Raw genomic sequence first — 18,532 nt, forward strand, 5'->3', positions numbered from 1 at the left:
AGCTGCAGCAGGATTTAAGTGTTGTTTCCCCATTTTATTGCCACAACTCCCCTGTTAAAAACTTTTTAAAAATTCCTGGACAAATTCAGTAGCAGCTTCCAGATGATGCAGCTGTATCACAAACCCATCTCCCGTACATCCACCTCCACTTACCTGGCTCCGAATTTCAGCAGGCCCATAGCAGTAAAGCAGCATGAAGGGAGCATCTCACCCTCTGTGTCCACACAGCTGCAACAAGACTTTTTAAAATGTTAAAAAGCTGGAAAAGAAGGCAGAAAGCCCACAGGGTATTTCTTATCTCAGTGGAGCCAAGTAGAATGGAAATTGAAGCCCATAAGGAGTAATTCATTCAAGTTCACAGGAAACATGGCATACCGTAAGGAGTTAATCCTCCACATAATACAGACAGGGAGGAATAATCCCCTTGGTTATTTGTTATGTCAGAAATACCTGTCTGACAGTCACCTGTCCTGAGGCTCAGCTCCCACCAGGACCAACTGGGAAGGTTGGGAGTGATACCGGAGTGTGGCCTGACCCTCTCCTGGGCTGGATGGGGCTGAGCCCTGTCAGCGGGCAGACCCACAGCAGCCAAAACCCATGAAGCTCAGCAAAACCCATGAAGCTCCTTGTCCCCAGCTCCCCACCCTGCTTTCCAGAAGGGAGTGGGAGACCTGCTGCCTGGGACAAGACAGTAACCATGGCAGGAGGTGAGCTGTTGCCCGTCTAGTGACAGCCATAGGGATGCAATGTGGTAAATTAAATCCCTTCCTCTTCCACTGCTACTTCCACCCACACAAAGAAACCAGTTGTGTGAGGCCAGGTCTCAGCTTTATGCCGACAGAAGATGATTACGCTCTGTGCAGCGCGTAGCTCCCCAGCCACACTTTGCAACCCATGCAGGGATATTTTGTTCCAGAGAGATGTAATACGGGCTGGGATTTAAACAAATCCAGAGGGATCTAGGCACTGAGATGCTGTCGAAAGGTGAAGGAAGTTGGGCTTCTCCTTCTTTTTCCTTCCTTTGGCAGTCGCAGCAATGTCACGCTCCTCCATCCGTGCGCCCCTGCAAGGATAACGAGTTGTGGCCGTGCTCCAGGCAGGCGTGCGCCTGGATTTTGGACGGCGCAGCAAGCTGAGCTGACACAGCCGCCGCTCGCTCTGCTGGGAAAAGTAAACACCGAATGTCTCTAAAGGGAAACACATGTGGATGAATGTTCCTAAAAACGGATAACGGCTCAGACTCTACGTTGGGATAAAATTACAGGGGCAAAGTCAAGGAACTGAGCTGATCATCACAAACTGCAGAGCCGATTCACCTTGAATATCTGGAAATGCTGGGCTTTGGGTTTTGTATTTAGAGTTCTGGTAGGAAAGGGAGACATGAGAGACCAAGAAAGCAATGAATTTTGTTACAAAACAAACCATATCTGAATCATCAGCATGAGCAAGAGAAAGATCTTTGAAATTTGTGCTTTAAAGCCATGGTATGGCGACTGAAAACAGCTTGAACAAAGAGAATGGAAAAGCACAAAATTCACTCCTTCTTGTCTGGGTCCCTTGACAATCTGTCGTCTCTTTCCTTTCCACTGCTATGGAACAACACCCAACTCAAGTTATTTTCAGCTAGTTTCATTTCTCAGGTGCATGAGCACATTTGGAGGGAGCCTGTAAGGACCATGGAATCAGTCAAAATTTATCTCAAAGTAACAGCGTGTCTGTCTTTGGATTGTTCTTCAGTCCCAAGGCATTTGTACAGCACTGTAGTACAAAATTAAATTAATTATTATAATCTGCAATGGCCTGGGTTCTTATTGAATGGATAGCATTCTCTGAACTTCATAAGAAGACTCAGGTCACGCAGGCTCAAAATGCCCAAACATTTGAAATGTCGTGTAAGAACAAGAAATTAACCTGCACGAAGCAAGGTCTGCAGACGTACAAGGCTGCCCCAGGGCTCTGCGTGCTTTGTTTCCCTGACAGAGAGCTTGCACTTCCCCGCGGGAAGGTGATTCACGGTCCTCGGGTGAGACCCAGCACACCGCAGCATAAGCGTCACGCAGCTGCGTTGCAGGCTGTACGGAGATCCAGGCGTGACTCGTGTGACTCACGACACGCGCTATAGAGCAGCAAGAGGCAGAACTTTAAAATCGCACCCCCTTACCCTGCGCAGAGGAACCCCGGCCTGGAGAGGCCCACGGTTTGGGCTAACATCTTCAGCCCAGCTGTGTCCAGCTGTGCTCAGCAGGGCTTAGCGCCCAACGGCGGCGATGGGGAACAGAGGGGAGGACGTCACCCGACTTCAGACACCCACATTCAGCGCCTGGGTTCAGAGCGGAGCTGTTTCACTGTGCAGTCAGAAATATCAGCTGGCTGAATAATTTATCCACAGCTGAGCCACTGCCTACCTCAGAACAACCTGAGTCCTACAGAAGCTCTAAGGGGGGCTATTTCTACTCATTTTAAAGGATACCTAAAAAACATTCTGAGTGCCACAACACCCCTCCCTAAGGAATCCAAATGCAGCGCTGGCGGCCATGAAGGACTTTTGACTGCAGCGTTTTCACAAGAGACCCAAGATCCAGTGGACGGTGCCTGACACAAAGCCTGTTGTCTAACAACGCCAGCATTACTTACCTGTCTAAGCTTTCAGACTCCCTGCAGTTACGGCTATTTTTTGCACAATGAGAGCAGGGCTATTTTTCCATTAGCACAACTGCAGAAATGCAGAATTCCTTGGCAAAATGTACCTCGGCTGTTAAAAGGGTTGTGAAATGAACAAATCTCCCTCCCTCTTCTGCCACCCTCTGACACAACCTGCATTATCAATACTTTTTTTCATGTAAAAGCATGAGCAATTAACTGCGCTGACTGATATAGCCCAGCAGTTAAGCGATGTTTTTAATATATACAGGTATTTTCATAAATTTCATTCACATACGGCGCACCACTCTAAACCAGGCAACTGAAATACTGTGTAAAAGAGGAGATGCTGATAGGCACAAGTTTTTTTCTAACCCCTCAGTTTCACCATGTCCCTCACGAACTGTGAATTAATGTGAAGATAACCGAGTTCCCCACTGAACTGTGGTTTGAACGTTGCCTTGACGTCCCGGGTGCCCGCGACGCTCTGCCCCACACCATCGCTATTCTTACGCGCAGGACTGATCTGTGGGGTCTGACAGCGCCGGCATATGGCTCTCCTCTCTGCCTGACCTTTACGGGCCGGTCTCACATGAGCACGCACAGATCAGCGTACGCAGAGCCGCACGTCCGTAGTTCGAAGTGCATTTCCTTATCAGAATATATGGCACCGCACTATGCTACGTGTTTATGGTCCGAAGCAGCGACTGATAACAGGGGCATAGTAACGCAAGCAAGTAATTTGTTTTAGGGAAGGAATATGACATCAGAGAGAGAGAGATATGCTCAGCTACATTGGATTGGAGGCAGTCAAATAGCTGAAATGGTATAACCATTAAGATATATTTTCCTGATAACTACCCGTGTTCACATATGATCTATTTATTTTTCTCTGGTATCTTAGTGGAACTGGCAACTCATTTGACCTTTTTTTTTTTCCACTGCATTGCTGGAAGGAAAATTTCTCGTTCTTTCTGATTACATTATCCTCATAAATTGCAATAAGAGGAGCGATACTTTTAATAAGTACTCGTGTCATTAAACAGAACAATGTTTACTGAAGTGATCGCTACTGGTGCCTCACAGGACTGGAGCCGTTTCACTCTGCAGTCAGGAATACTAGCTAGCGGAATAACTGATCCAGAGCAAAATACACATTTCTAGAGCCGTCCCTTTCTAAAACGCCGTTGTGAGTGGCGTGGTTCCTAGGAGCTCTGGGAAAGGACTCCCCGCAAGGAAAGATCTGATCAATCAGAAGGATTTTAGGCTGTGCAGATACTCCATACCTGCATAAACACAAAAGTGGTGTCACGTAATAATGACCTTTTTTTTTTTCCTGTAATTTTTCAACCGCAATTATTTTCAGAGCTGAACTAATTCGGGAGCCAACTGCCCTTAGGTTGGTGGTGTCTGGACAAAGGCAGTGGCAGAGGTGGGTTTGCGGCTGCAGAAACAGCGACAGTGCTGCTCCTCCTGTTGCTGTGATGCGCGGGGGGGGGTTGAGCATGGCTGTCACCTCCGCCGCGTGATCACGGAACAGAATCACAGAATCATCGATTACGTGGTATCTGATGTGATCTGCACATAAGATAGATAAAAGCTCGAAAGCAACGTTCAGATGTTTCCCCTTCCTGGGAACGTGCTCTTTTCACAAACAGACCACATCCACTCCCAGGTCCTGGTACTAACAAAATTCTAGCATTGCATTTGTAAAGTCTCCTTTTCTCTCTTAAAATAATTTTTATTTTATTGAACATGCGTATGACTGTTTTCAGATTGAAGTGACTCTGGGAGAGGTAAAAAAGAGGACACTTCTTTCAAAAACTGTATTTCCAAGTTTGGAGCTACAAGATGATGACTGACCAGAAACTATCTGGATAACTCAGAACAGCTAAAGCTAGCAAATTCAAATGCAGCCTGACATTTAAAAAAGAAGCCAACTTGAGAGAAAATCCATTTTTTAGTGTGGAAGCTAATTAATATTGCTTGAATGTAGACTTAGATTTCTTTTCTTATCTAACTTCAGAAATCCATTTTCCGTGCACATTAACTGAAAGGATTTCTGCTATGGAAATGTGGTTTATTGAAAGGACAAAAAAAAAAAGTTTTAATTGTCCTTACAGCATTTGACAAAGCAGGTTTTGTTAATGGAGCAGTAGCTGGTTGAGACTTGAGAAGCAAACTAAATCTAAGTATGATCTGTGAGTCCTCAAGAAGTTAAAGCTTTGGGAAGCACTGGTTCATCGCCGCAGTGTTTGCTCGGGCGTGGTGACCTCCCAGCCCAATGGTGGGAGAAGGGGCTCTGCACAGATGCATCATTCTGCTCACAGTGACGTGGTGAAAGACCTGTGGGCATCACCGGCAGCGAGAGCAGCCCAGGAACACCCCAAACGGTGCCCGTGGCTACACCGTCCCTACAGAGCCCGCTCCTCGGTACGGACCAGCAAAGAGATATGCCTAAAAACCAGTTCTCCACCACTGTCCAGTAAGCAAGTACCTATACTGGACAGTACTGACTTTACTGTTTTCTTTACAAATGTGAAGACCACACACTCTGATCTCTGCTAACACACTGTATTATGCTACTAGTAGACAAATTTTAACATCACATCACATACATGTTGCGGTTGCTGTTGGAACATGCCTTTTAAAAATACTTTTATTGGATGAAATTGTCTCTTTCCCAAGAAAAATCTGGTTCTTCAATATAATTTATTATGCCTTTTAAAATTCTGTCTGTTCAATAAAATCTTTGCTATATTATAAATACCTGTAACGAAAATATAATTTAAAATTCTGAGAGAAAACATTTTTTTTTCCTTTTACATTTTTCACAAAACCCACACAGGCACCAAGGAAAGAATAACAATAAAAATAATTTACTCCTGTACAATCTACTCTGGGTTGGAAACATTCAAAAGAGAGATTTTAAACTTGTCCTCTGATGAAACTCTGGCTACAACATGTGAACTGATCTGAAAACAAAGGAGGGGGCCTATGTTTTCCAGCCATTTAATCTGACAACTTCTTTCAAGGGCTGACTGAGTTTTGGTAGCGCTTTCCTTGCTGTAACACGCCTGGATGAGGACCGGCTAAAATCACTGTAATCCGAGGGAACCAGCCTCTGAGCGTCATCGCACAGGACTAAAAGTGGTCCTGCCTCACTGGATGGGAACATCTATCGTGGAGATTAACTGCCAATTCTGAAAACTAAACATTCGTGGAAATAAGTTAGTTAAGTTAGTGCTCTCACTCTGCTTTTTTGGTAGTTACGTATTGCCAGAAAGCTTGTGTGTTGAAGGGACGCAAGCACAAGAAAGCTTTCTGATTTGGATCACGTGCAGGGATTTTTTTAATCACTTCTCATTCTGAGCAAATTTCTTAGTAGAGAGGGAGCAATTCAGTATAAGAGACAGTCAATGGTAAATTCTTATCCTTGAATGAACTAGAAACATGGAAGAATTCTTCAGATCAGCTAAGCTAAATCTATCTAAATCTGGCAAAAAAGCAGACTAAGCCCAAGACAGGCAAGAAACCAGCACAAAGAATGAATAAGCACAGATTTAAAAATATTAAGTTTGGTAAGACAATCTTCAAAGTTGAACTTAAGCAGTCTCTTTTTCCTCCACAGAAGACTTAAGTACTGTTATAGTAAACAGATTTACTTTTAAATTACAGGATTTAGCGTGAAGTTTGAAAAATCTCTATCCAAATGATGCATTATAAGCAAAATGCTGAGTTTCTGTCTTAGAGAAACGTGCATCATTTTAAGGAGTAGATAGTGAAGGAGAATCAAACACTTCTGGAATGTCTGGAAAACACATTTCAATAGTAGATGAGAAAGAAAAGGAAAAACCAATTGGCACTTGTTTGGATTATGTTTAGCACTGCAGTGAGGTAAATATCCCCTGGGAATCGTCATTTCCTTCTTCTCGATTCCCTTTAATTTGTAAGCATCCAACACTGCATTATATTTTTAACAAATATGAACAGCAAAATAACATGTCATTCCTGACTCTGACTTTAAAGATGTATGTGTGGAAAACTTTTTGTCTAGTACACTGCTACTGTTGGGGAGCTGCCCACCCTCGCTGCTCTCTGACAGCCACCTCTGCTTTCTCCTCATCCTCCTCTTCCTCTCCCTTCTCCACATTCCCTGCATTTCTGAGTCCCTTCTCAGGGTATTTTTCTTACCTTGCACCTCTCCCCATCCATTTTGCCTTAATTTCCTAGGTATCTGGGAAATGTTACTCTACCACAGACACTCCAAAGACCCAGTTTTTAAGTTGACTTTGCTGGTGCAGTTATCCTTTCTGTTCCACTTTGGCCACAGCTCAAGGAAAGGAAAAAGTGATCCCAGCTTTGCTGTCCTGAGCGCTGCAGACACAGGCATCTCAGGTGGCATTTGTATTATTTAACTTTAGAAATTTAACAGAGGCTCCATAGGCAGGAGGTTGGTCCCCCAAAGCTCACACAGTCAATACAAATACACCAGTGCTACACCCGGTAATTCAGAACCAGTGTAAAGACAGGCCAAGCACTATCTACAGGAGCCTCTGCCTTCAATAACTACACACAGCCTAGAAAGACTAGGCTCCCAGTTTAGGTACGTCTCTTAGGTAGCTCAAGTTAGGTGCTGAGAACACCATCGCATGGTCTGGGAAGCCTCATATGGGGCTCTATTATGTAGCGTACGTCTGTCTGTAGTCTAAATCGTGAACAACTTCATCGCTGTTCACTGATGCTCCAATCCAGCTCCAGCCTCCCAGCTGCTCCTTTTCGGGAGAACAGAAGGGTGACGGAGCATGGATGTTCAGAGAGGGAACAAAAAAACCTATGATGGAAGCAGCACTGGCTGCAGATGTTCAATCTGGAATAAATCCCACATGTAAGAAAGACTGCAATACTCATTACAAAGCCAGGGATGAGAGTATCTCCCCATAGCTCTGGCAGTTTGGTTCAAAACTGCTTGGTAATCCAGGTTTTGAATCCTACTGCACGCTAAGTGAGCATGGTGGAAGAGTAAGTAAGGTGAAAATTGTTTAAAATAGAGCATTAGGGTTTTCAGGGGAATATTACAGCATCGCATGCCTGAGGGGGCAAATCTACTCTGATGGTAAGGAAGAAAGGCTTTGAAAAAAGCTATTACTAAAAAGCGTCGTTTACTGCCTTATCCTCCCACGCTCGTTTTTTCCTTTCCTTGGTATTTGTATAACATATGAAGCAATCGAAGCAGCAATCACACAACTAGAGCATACTGACTTTGAAAAAAAACTACAGGTGGGGTGGGGAGAATGAATATTTCCAACTCAGCGCCATACCCTACAGTTTAGTTTCCTTCATTTATAATATCAACCAGGGCTTGCAGCAGTCTGTCATCTCTATGCTTGTATGGTTTGGCATTGTAGAAAAGATCAACATAGTCACTGTACAGGCTTTCTTCTGAGTGTCTTAACTGGGAGGGCTTGTTTAATTTCTCGAGGGCTTGATAGAAGTGTTCGTAGGGAATATTTAACTTCTTGCCCGCAGTCGTCTTTGGCAGCCGCTTCTGAGCCATCTGTCTGCTAAAAGCACTTCGCAGTAAGTGCAGCATTGCCTCCGACGGGATTTTATCTTCAGCTGTGTCACTGATGCTACTGGTATCTTCTGTGACTGTGGGTTTTTCACTCAGGTTCTCCTGCGTGGTATGGTCCTAGAATACAGATGAGCGTAAAAAAGGTTAGGTGTCAATGAAAAACCGACTGGATTAAGATTTGCTCTGATTAGTGATTTCCATCTCTGTGTGAATAGATGCTATTTTTTTCAGTCAGGAGTCACTTACCATCTAGGAAAGAACTAGAACATTTTACGCCAAAACAGACTATCAAAACAGATCCAGTTAACCAAACCCCCTGAATCAGTCAGTCTCTGACTTCTGTCACGTCTTCCGTTACTAACTCCCTTCCAAACTCCCTGGAAGCACTCCAGCAGGCAAAGCTCCTTTTGGATGCGACACTCGTTCTCACCAGATTCACATGAATTTGGTGTCTGCCAGAGGTGTATTGCTCCCTCCTTGTACCACTCAGCTGCATTAGCTGTGGAATTCACTGCTTCAGTACCAATAGCCTCTCACCGTCCTAGAACCCTCAGATGTTGCCATATGAAAACAGAGACTAATAAAAATATCATTAAAAGGACAGAATTACAATACATAACTCAGAAGTGGTCAGGGGCTAGAAGAAATTCATACAAAAATGAATATATGTCTCCTTACGAGGAAAAAACCAGCATTTTCTTATAAATTAAAAAATACATAAGGAAAAAAAATGATGTAACACTACCTCTACAAAGTCCGTCATCCTCTCCACTCCTCTTCTGTCATTCTGCACAGCATTGTAGGATGTGTACACACGTGGCTGCTTCATATGCTCAGGCTCGGTAGCAGTGCCATGCAAAATCAACTTCCAGTTTACAATCCTCCCTTCATTTTGTATTCTTCTAGACTAAAGGACAAGCTTGGCGTTAGCACAGGTTCTCAGGACATAGGAAGAGGGAACAGGACACTCGATCGTAAAGTAGACAGAAGTGGCTACAACAAATTACAAGGCTTTCAATATCTAAATTTAGACAAAGATTTGTAAGGACCGAAAGACTGATATATCAGACACAGGATATATCAGAAAGAGGGACTTAATACAATGGCTTAACTACTCCAAATACTCACGTTTTCATGCAACATAATTATTAATTAATCACGTGAGCATCAATGGAATTTTATCATAACAGAGAATGCTAAAAATTACCGAAGTCGCATTTTGTGTTACCAGTATTTGTTCATTAAGCCATTCCTTGGCAATTTCTCACAAAAGTTGCCATTGGAATAGTAATTTGGAATAATATTCTGCAGTGGTGTACAAAAGCAATCCGAAACACAGATTGTGGAAGTGAGAACAAATGCTTTGTCCATTAGTTTCGACGGCAGTATTTCAATAGTAGAAAGTGGAAGAGACAACTACAGAGAACACGGACGCTTTATTTTACCAAAGCTGCTTTCAGAATTTTTCCTCAGTCATTTAGTGACTGAAGGTAGCTGCTGAGGCTCTTCTGTTCTAATGGAAGTCTATACCATAGTCTACATACACAACTTACGTGACAACTAAATTATGAGTAATTCTGCACAGGAACCTGTGATTTCAGTACGGGCCATTGATGTGAAAACTTATTTCAGGAGTCACAAAACCCTAGAAGCTGGGGAAAGAGTGCCGTAACTCTTGAGGACAAAAAGCTTGGTTTATTATAACTTTCAGGAACATCTCACTTGAAAATGGAAAAGGAGAGAGAATTACAAACAAAATGCTCTTCTTAACTTTGTTCCAAAAAATGCATTATATTAAGTACAAAGAGCAGGATATCTGTAACCAAGGGGTTATCTATAAGCCTGCAGTATTAACACTACGCTGCTGATAATAATATTTACTTCTACTGCCTTGTTCTTCTACTGCTTAGTGCTTGGCATTATCCTTCTGTTTACAGTTGGAGGCCAATAGGGGTTGGAGGCTCAGTGCCTGAGAGGAAGCGTTCAGTTTCTGACGGGATCTGACCCCTAATGACAAGCTTATTAACAGCCAACGTCAATGAAATTCTCCAGGGATGAGTGTGCTTGATCACTCGCTCTTTGAAGAGCAGGATTTTTCAGTTGCCCATCAAGCAGCTTTCCCCAGCTGGTTTTAATAAACCTATTTATTTCATATCTGTAGATTTCTTGGCTGTAATCCTTAAATGTTGTTCCACACTAATTACTCAAAGAAAGAAGTTAGGGAAAGGTATACATCAGAATAGCTCTCTGAGGTCAACAGAAATTCATTAATCCAAAAGGTTTTGAGTTAATTAAAATTATGCACATGCACCAGGAGAAGATTAGATCCATCCTGTGTTCTTTTCTGCAGAAAAAATGTGATTTGCAGTTAATCACATGTTAATTCAATTATATATTTCACTCCATGAATCACAGAAAATTATATTAAGCGATTTCTTTCAGTGACATGTAATGTGTGAAAAACACAGGCATGAACACTTTTGACAGGTACATGCCAGCAAAATGAGGATGGTGCTTTGCATTTATGTAAAGAACATGAAAAATCTGACCCTATCTTTTTCCTGCGTTTCAGATAAGTCAGTCTTTAATCTTGAATCCAGAGGGATATTCAGTTTAAATAAACTCTTGTCGTAGCTCCCTTAATGAGAAGACTCACCATTCAACACGCTTGCTAGCGGTTAGTGATGATTTTACCTGTGTTAGCTGCCAAACATAGCCAGTTAACACACAGACATACTTACCACATCGGTAATTCGTAAAACCCAGGTGCCTGCTGGATCCTCTCCCCATGTGTGGACAGACATGAAGTCCCAGTTCTTAAAGCCGTTGGGAGATTTATCTCTCTCTCTCTCAGCCAGTAAGACAGTGCTGGTCCCTGTGCCAGAGCAAGATGAACAGCTGTGACTGCCCATACACACCAGCTTTCACTTTCCACACTGCTCAGCTCGTACACGCTCTCTAGTGCACAGGTTACCTGGAAAACACACTGACAGTGGCTTGTGAAATGGGAAACAGGCCACTTCTGAGCAGGGGTGACTTTAATTATTTTCACAGCTGTATTTAAGAAGATAAAATCTATCACATGAGGCCACATTAAAAAAGTCCATCTTGCTTAGTGTTCAATGTCTTAACACAAAAAAAGTAGCGGATGCATACAAAGAAGCATAAGAAACAGAGGTCAGATGTAACCAGTCTTGCCCACTGATGAACAGTTCAGGAAACTTCCGAGATGGAAGTTTTGAGGGCAAACCAGCTCACACAGTATTGTGAAAGCAAAGCCTTATCCTGAGTTCATCACTGCACTATTTTTTTTTTTTTTTGGTGAGTGGATGTAAATTGTTACAGCCTGTAACTCTAACGGGGTGAAAAGCATTTGCATGGTCACCATCAGTACAAAAATGTTGCAGCTGATAAAGTTTTTCTGCAGCAGAAGAGATTCTGCCACTCAGCAGGAAATTCGTTGTGCCTGTAAGAGAGAGCAAGGGAGCCGCATTTACCTAACAAGGGGCAGCAAAGCCCCTGGGAGCCAGGTCACGAGCTATAAATATATTTAAAGGTAACACCAGAAATAGAGAAGAGGAATGACACACATTTGGTAGCAGTGTTTTGCAGGAAAGTGGAAAACCAGCCAGAAGCAAGGGACAGCATGAACCATGAAGGCAACATGACACAACAGCGGCAGTAGCAGCACTTGGCAGTCGCTACCTCAGGTACATGCACAGACATACACACAAAGTGAAGAACTCTTGTCAGCCCTTCAAAAAGGGGTGCTTTTCTACGGTGAAGTCACGCTTCCTACGTATGAGCAGCAGAACAGTGTCTTGGGAGAGAAATACCTCCATCAACGTAGAATGGACGCTACTGCTGCTGTCATCTCCATGATGCACCTTGCGACTGTCCATATATTTATCCCAAACAAAAACCTACTCTGAGACAGAATTTAATCTGAAAATACCACCAAGAGCCAAGGGCGAAACACCTCACAGCAACGCTGCTCCCGTAAGAAAAACAGTAAACTCAGAAAAGGAAGAGTTAAGGTTAGGCTAAAAGGAATCCCAGACAAGGCAGGGTTTGGAAATACACTGTATGTTCAGTGCCTTAACTCTGCTCTCCAGCGATGGCTTGCAATAACATGAACAAGGCTCTAGTGGTTCATTATCCATGAACTGCTAGATTAGCCTTTACTATCAGTAAATTAGACCAGTCTGGTGTTTAAATTCATACCTGAAAGCTTGTCTTTTTTTCCTAATAATACCATTTGACCTAACAGATCTTACTTTCTGAGTTGTTTATACTCATTCTCCTTTTTCTTCCTCTCCTTACAGTGTCATTTCAGGGCATTTCAAACAGCTTGCTGTATTCTAGCACATTTAGTACTGACACACTGTGTTTCCAAATATTCTGATGGGGAGACACAGTTCCATGAAACCTGGGGAGTCCAATTTCCTCAGTTTGACATTCGTTTGTTAAATCACAGTCAGGCTGATAAGCACTATTGAACTGCAATTTCTTGGCTGCCAGGAACTCTCAGTTTTTATAGACCCTGTTGCCAGAATGAAAACGTATTAGAAACAGTGGCTGCATTTTCTGAAGTATGGTTTTCAGACCTCTTCTGACAAAAATAACCCGGAAGACACGGCGGCTGGAAAGGGGTTTCAGAGAACCAGTTCTGCAGTTCCCAGGGTGCTTTGTCCTCACGCCCACCAACTGGAGGTGACTCCATTTGTTTCACAATGTATTTAGCTCTTTTTAATGCTCTGAAGAACACAGAGCTGGTTTTCAATGAAACAGATGTTACAGCAACACAAACACAGCGTGGTTTTGTGTCCTCTACCTGATGGAGACACCAGAGTGACATGAAGATCACCTCTACGGGAATACTCGATCGTTGCCTCAAGCTGCACGTGCTCAAGAGACACAATGGAGTTTTCTTGACCCTCGCAGGCTTTTGTGGGAATTTCAATGATTACCTCTTCATTTGCTCTTAAAAACCTAGAAAAATTACAGGAGTTCTCTGATTACTCACAGAAAGTTTTTACTCCGAATCATTATGCAAAGTGCAAATGACATATTTAACACACATTTCAGAATGATAAGAAAGGAAGAAGTAAAGAAAAATTTCCCATTCATTATTTTTTTGAATGCTCCAGTAAAAGCCATGGGAAGTTCTGGAAGCACAGATAACACCAAAGTGGAGCAAGTGACAGGCACGGCATGAGACAAGGCCTGTGTGACAAGCCCTGGTCAGTGCCTTCTCAAGGAAAAAAGCTAACATCTACGTTCTCTGTACAGAGAGCGACTGCGCATAGCTTTCTCTACGTGATTTCCATCACTTCTAATGAGAATGGGCTATCTAAATCGCCACAGAAATAACTCTAAGCTCAGAATCGTGGGACCTTTGTTTTCATAACATAACATAGAGTACGACAATAAAAATCCATAAACAGCAAGTATTACCGACGTCAGTACTGGATCAAGGCTCTGTGGAAAGGAGAGAGCTCATAAAACCAAATTGGTAGTAAAATAGAATAAATAATAAGGTTACCAAGCAGTGACTCTCCAAAACACTGTAATATGTTTCTACAGATGGATTTTTGGTGCACGCACACAGTACAATTCTGATCTTTGAAATAGCTGTATTTTTTCTAGGCAACAAATCCAGAAGGGAACAAGTGGAGATAAAAAGGGTCTAGATATCCTCATTCATTAACCAGCTTAGTGACTAATTATAACTTACCCGTATGTGAGCTCAGTTTAGGCTCACCATGCTGGGAGCACTCGTTAATGTGGCTGGTGAGTCTTTTCCGTCAGCCTTTGAGACACTTGTGTGTCATAAGAGATGTGCTACAGATGTGACTAAAGCTCAATACATCACCTTGATTTCAACATACACTATGCCTGTCACAGCAGAATAATTGCTAAAACCAATTACAGATTTAAAAAAAAAAAATTTCTGGGAGACATTGGTATCTTTTCATTCATCTTCTGATAGCAGTCTCAACATTCATATCTTATCTGACCAGGCTCGGTCTCACAACATCATCCATCCATACGCCGGCAGCACAAGCAGACATAATAACCTTATTCTTTGTTGAGACTTCATGCTAGTAATTTCCACCAGTCTGACACTAAAAAAAGCAAGCAAATAAATGTTCCTTGCCTGCGCCTGAGGAATACAGTACGGCAAAACCAAATGAATCAAAAGAAATCTCAGTCTGGTTCAGAGCAATCTGTGCAGAGTACTGTCCTGCAGGCTTGACAAAAGCTCAGTTACCGCTGATGTGAATCCTCACCTTGGTTCAAAGCCTTTGTCTTTGACAATGCACTCTCTCTTTTCCGGTACACCTTTCCACCTGCTGGGATCAGCTAAATCCACCAGCGCATTGGCATTGAGCAGCCCAAACCCAAACCGGCTGTTGACCATCAGTCCCGCTCCATTCTTTTTCCATCCTGGATTCCCAGCCAGTGGATCGTACTCTGAGGTCCACACTACCAAGTGCTGCATGTCCCTCCACGTTAGATTTGGGCTGTTGAGAAAACGTTCCTGGTTAATTGTTTCAGAGCTATCCATCATTTTTCTCTCAATTATTACCCTGCAACAGAACATGCTTTGAACATACACAGCATCCCATTACGTTAACATGTACAGCGTGTTGCATGTTTATCCTCACAATACTTCTCCAGGTAGACAAGATTTCTGTGTAAATGAAGAACAGGTATCAAGCAAGATTAGAGTCCAATTCTTCTAAATTATTCAGGCATTTAAAGTTAACTAGCAAAACCAGTATTTCTCACCAGTCTTTATGGCACCTGGACTTTGAAAATTCACTCGATTATTTCATTCTATCCATGAATAACTCCAGGCTTTAAAAGATGGCCCTAAATATCTTGGCTTCTGTCATCAAAGGAGCAGGCAAATGGAGCTCAACCTACACCGTTCAAGTACGAAGCCTGTGCCCTAACGCCTGAAGTGTTTCCTGTGAAAAAGCCACTCTCCTGTCGTGTCCTGTCCCTCCTTACCTTCTCTAAGCCACGCGTTCTGACTGCCAGCCCTACCGGATGGAACCTGCCCGCTCCCCGCCTGCTCCCACAGTCAAGCTTGGGTACCTTGCATTTCACGTCATCTCTGGCAGAAAAGGTTCTGTAAATTTAATAAAGACTTAAACTCCTGCAGCCGGTTGTCTTCAAATGATGTTCTCCTGACACACGTGCAGCCTCACTGCTTTTAAGTGCAACTAACCAGAGCTCAGTAAACAATCGTTGCCAATGCACAAAATGGACTAAAATTCCTCAGTCACCTATTTACTTTTTACTGGTTCTGCTTTGCTAGCAAGGTGCTGAGGTAAGTAGCTGCTTATTTTTGTCACCAGGCTGAGCCAGCCTGACTGACAGAAATGAGACGGTCCCACTTTCAAACAGACAACATTTTGGGGAGGATGGTGGGGTGGCGGGGAGAGGGGAGTTTCAATGGAATTGCATGACATCTTACTTTGCCTCCAGTGCTAGAGCGAAAATTCCTGCTGCCAGTGGTGCTGATGCAGACGTCCCAGTGTGAGTCTCTGTACATTCGTTGTGAAGATCAGCACTTGTCTGACAGAGAAAAAAAAACAAAAATAAAACCCAGATTGCATGAGTAAACAGTTTTCAATACAGCCATATCCACACTCACAAACGTAACCATGTATCCCTGACTTGGTGCGTATTAATACATTCCTCACCAGCAGAAAAAGTGATGGATGTTTAAATTTGTTCATATTTCAAACCACTCTCTTTACTTCAGCTGTAATTTTTGTATCAAAACGCTTTGTGTTGGAACAAAATACTCCCACACGGAATATCTTACTTTATTCTAAGGTTTCACAATAAGTATTTCAGGCTTACTGGTGAATCATAAAAACAGATCATTGTGTTGGGCCTAGAACATTTAAAATTACTGCTTCCTAGAAAATTACTCATGGGATTAGTATTGGTGTTCTGCTGCCTCTTCAGCAGAAGAACTATAATTTGCAATGAAACATGTGCTTTATTTGGAAATCAAATACCAAACTCATCTGCCCAGGTACCTACGTCTCGGCTATGAAGAGAAGCCACTTAGGAAGGACGGTTCTCCCGGATGACTTGGAATGACATTGTTTTAACCCTCATCAGTGTATTTTATTGTAAAGTTAGCACCAGGGCTGAACAGAAATTACAGGCACTTCAGCATGATGTTAACACAGCGGTTTCCTTCAGCACAAGTTATTTCTCGCACAGGCGCTGAAGGCACAGGGACTGCTCCGCCCGCTTGCTGGGCACCTTTACGGGTTTGGGAGCACTGCTGCTCTCGTCAGCGGGAACTCGGAGCTGACAGCCTCACAAAAGCTAACGGCAAGGCGTGTCGGAGGCATTGACCCGTACGGTGCACTAACTTCACAGCTTCTCTATCTGTTTATTCTAAATCTCTCTTCACCTGCCCTGTCTGAAGAACGGGACCACACCAAACGTCACGCAGAGACCTCTGTCACACACAAGCAGCAGACAAACTCAGCAAAGTGATTTAACACAATGATTTCGTTTAGCTATTGCTTTATGGTAGATGTTCCACAAACACATTTTATTTTACGAATCTCTCAGCGTTTTAAGGCAAAAGCACTAAGCACATAATGCATAACGTAAAGCAGGCACTTGAAACCAAGCATTTGAGAGCTCTCACTTGTTATTTGCATATATCACACATTTCTATGTTTGTTCTGAATCTGGTAAAAACAACCTACAATTCTCTGGTCAGTATAATCCCCACTGCTGTATGCTGTGGCCAGAGTTGAAGAGCACTTCTCTGCATACCAGGGAGAAAGGCCTTGCTGAGAAGCACTGCTAATGGAGATAGTATAGATACTATCCGTGTAGCCGTCACAGTCACAGTTGTCACCCTGACGGCCTCCGTTCCCAGAAGCCCACACGAAAATGGAGCCTTTCCCGTTTCGGCCCTAGGGAAAATGGAAACGAGTGGTTACCAAAGAGATTTCGGTCTCTGTAGTGTGTTCTTAACAACTCCCCCCCCTCCCAAAAGCCTAATATATCAAACATTTCAGGAAGAAAAGTACAATTTTCCATAGGCACTGCAGAAGACCAAGACAGAAGAAACCAGCTGCTTGAGGTACCCTGCTTCACAGCCTGCAGTACGTCTCTCGGTTTGACTTGTCCAGGCATAGCGACTTCCCTCAGAACAGGCTTCTAAGCCTGTGCTCAACAGGTAAGTTTTCCCAAATGCTGATGTTTTGGTCCTGAACATTTCTAGGAAAAATGCCCACTTTTTTTTCAAGAAATTGAAAGTTCATCAGGCTATTTCACTGCCGTTCCTCTAATCACAGAGGTAGGGGTGAGCAGTACAAGTGACGTACGTGACATGACTTTTCCACCAATTTATTTTTTGTAAGGAAGTCTTTCACAGTGGCATTTGCTCGCTGAAACACAGTGAACCAGCAAGCACATCTGTGTGAAAACCCTCCCTTCCCCCACAGATCTGCGGGCCAGCACCCCAGTCTCCAGCGTGACGACGCTCGCTCCCTGCTCTGGTCTCCAGTAGGTAACGGGAGAGCAGCAGCTGACAACTGATGCTGACGGCTGACAGACAGCACGTAAACCATCACAGGTGTCACGCAGGAAACACGTATCACGCTGTCCAGTCTTTAGCTGTGCTCGTCCTTCAGAGGAAAAAATCCGTTTTGTGTGAAGAGCTCCAGTTCACACGTTGTTCATTGTTAATACACAACATTCACTAGAAACAGCAGCTGAAATATAAACTTTTATCATCCTACTCAGATGAGATTTGAAGTTATACATGCAAGAGCGAAGACATTTGCAGCACTTAAAATATTAAAAATAAAGACAAGTAAGCTGCACACTTTGTGATACAATTGCTAAAATGGGAAGGACAAGCCATGCTAATTACAGAAGATGAGATAATATCTTCCTTTGAGAATAAAGCTGCACTCCAGAAAAGCACTGGTACATGTAAACGCCTGCTCTGGTTTCACGTAAGAGCGCTAGCCAAGCGCCTTGGATGCTCAAGGTTGAGCATATGCTTAAGTGCTTCACCGGGCCAGCAGCGAAAGCGCTGGGGATGAACGCCGTCGGCAACCCCAGCTCCAGCTGAGGTCAGGCAGGATGTCACCATCCAGATCCTTGCAAAAAGAACCCTGATAAATTGATGGGTACGTTTGCTCCCCTTCAGAAAAAAAAAAACAAGTTGTAAAGAAAGACACGCTCTTCACCAAACAACCTGCTTTTCCAGAGAAAGACCATCAAACTCTGGTTCCCTAATTATTGCCTTTAATT

General features: G+C 43.3%; 1 protein-coding gene across 1 annotated transcript in view; it reads right to left on the minus strand.

Annotated features, from left to right (window-relative positions):
- Window positions 1-5,200: 5,200 nt before the first annotated feature.
- The window catches only part of PCSK1 (proprotein convertase subtilisin/kexin type 1), a 29,155-nt gene continuing 15,823 nt past the window's right edge, over window positions 5,201-18,532 (minus strand). Inside the window, exons 8-14 of the mRNA XM_086770976.1 lie at window positions 16,969-17,181; window positions 15,705-15,805; window positions 14,509-14,742; window positions 13,050-13,207; window positions 10,957-11,090; window positions 8,961-9,122; window positions 5,201-8,332 (exon numbers count right to left, since the gene is read on the minus strand). Coding sequence (XP_086627102.1) covers window positions 7,970-8,332; window positions 8,961-9,122; window positions 10,957-11,090; window positions 13,050-13,207; window positions 14,509-14,742; window positions 15,705-15,805; window positions 16,969-17,181 — 1,365 coding nt within the window. The 3' untranslated portion in view covers window positions 5,201-7,969. The remainder of the gene's footprint in view (window positions 8,333-8,960; window positions 9,123-10,956; window positions 11,091-13,049; window positions 13,208-14,508; window positions 14,743-15,704; window positions 15,806-16,968; window positions 17,182-18,532) is intronic.

The sequence above is a fragment of the Chlamydotis macqueenii genome, chromosome Z (genome assembly GCF_036417535.1).
Source record: "Chlamydotis macqueenii isolate bChlMac1 chromosome Z, bChlMac1.mat, whole genome shotgun sequence".
Classification (NCBI taxonomy): Eukaryota; Metazoa; Chordata; class Aves; order Otidiformes; family Otididae; genus Chlamydotis; species Chlamydotis macqueenii.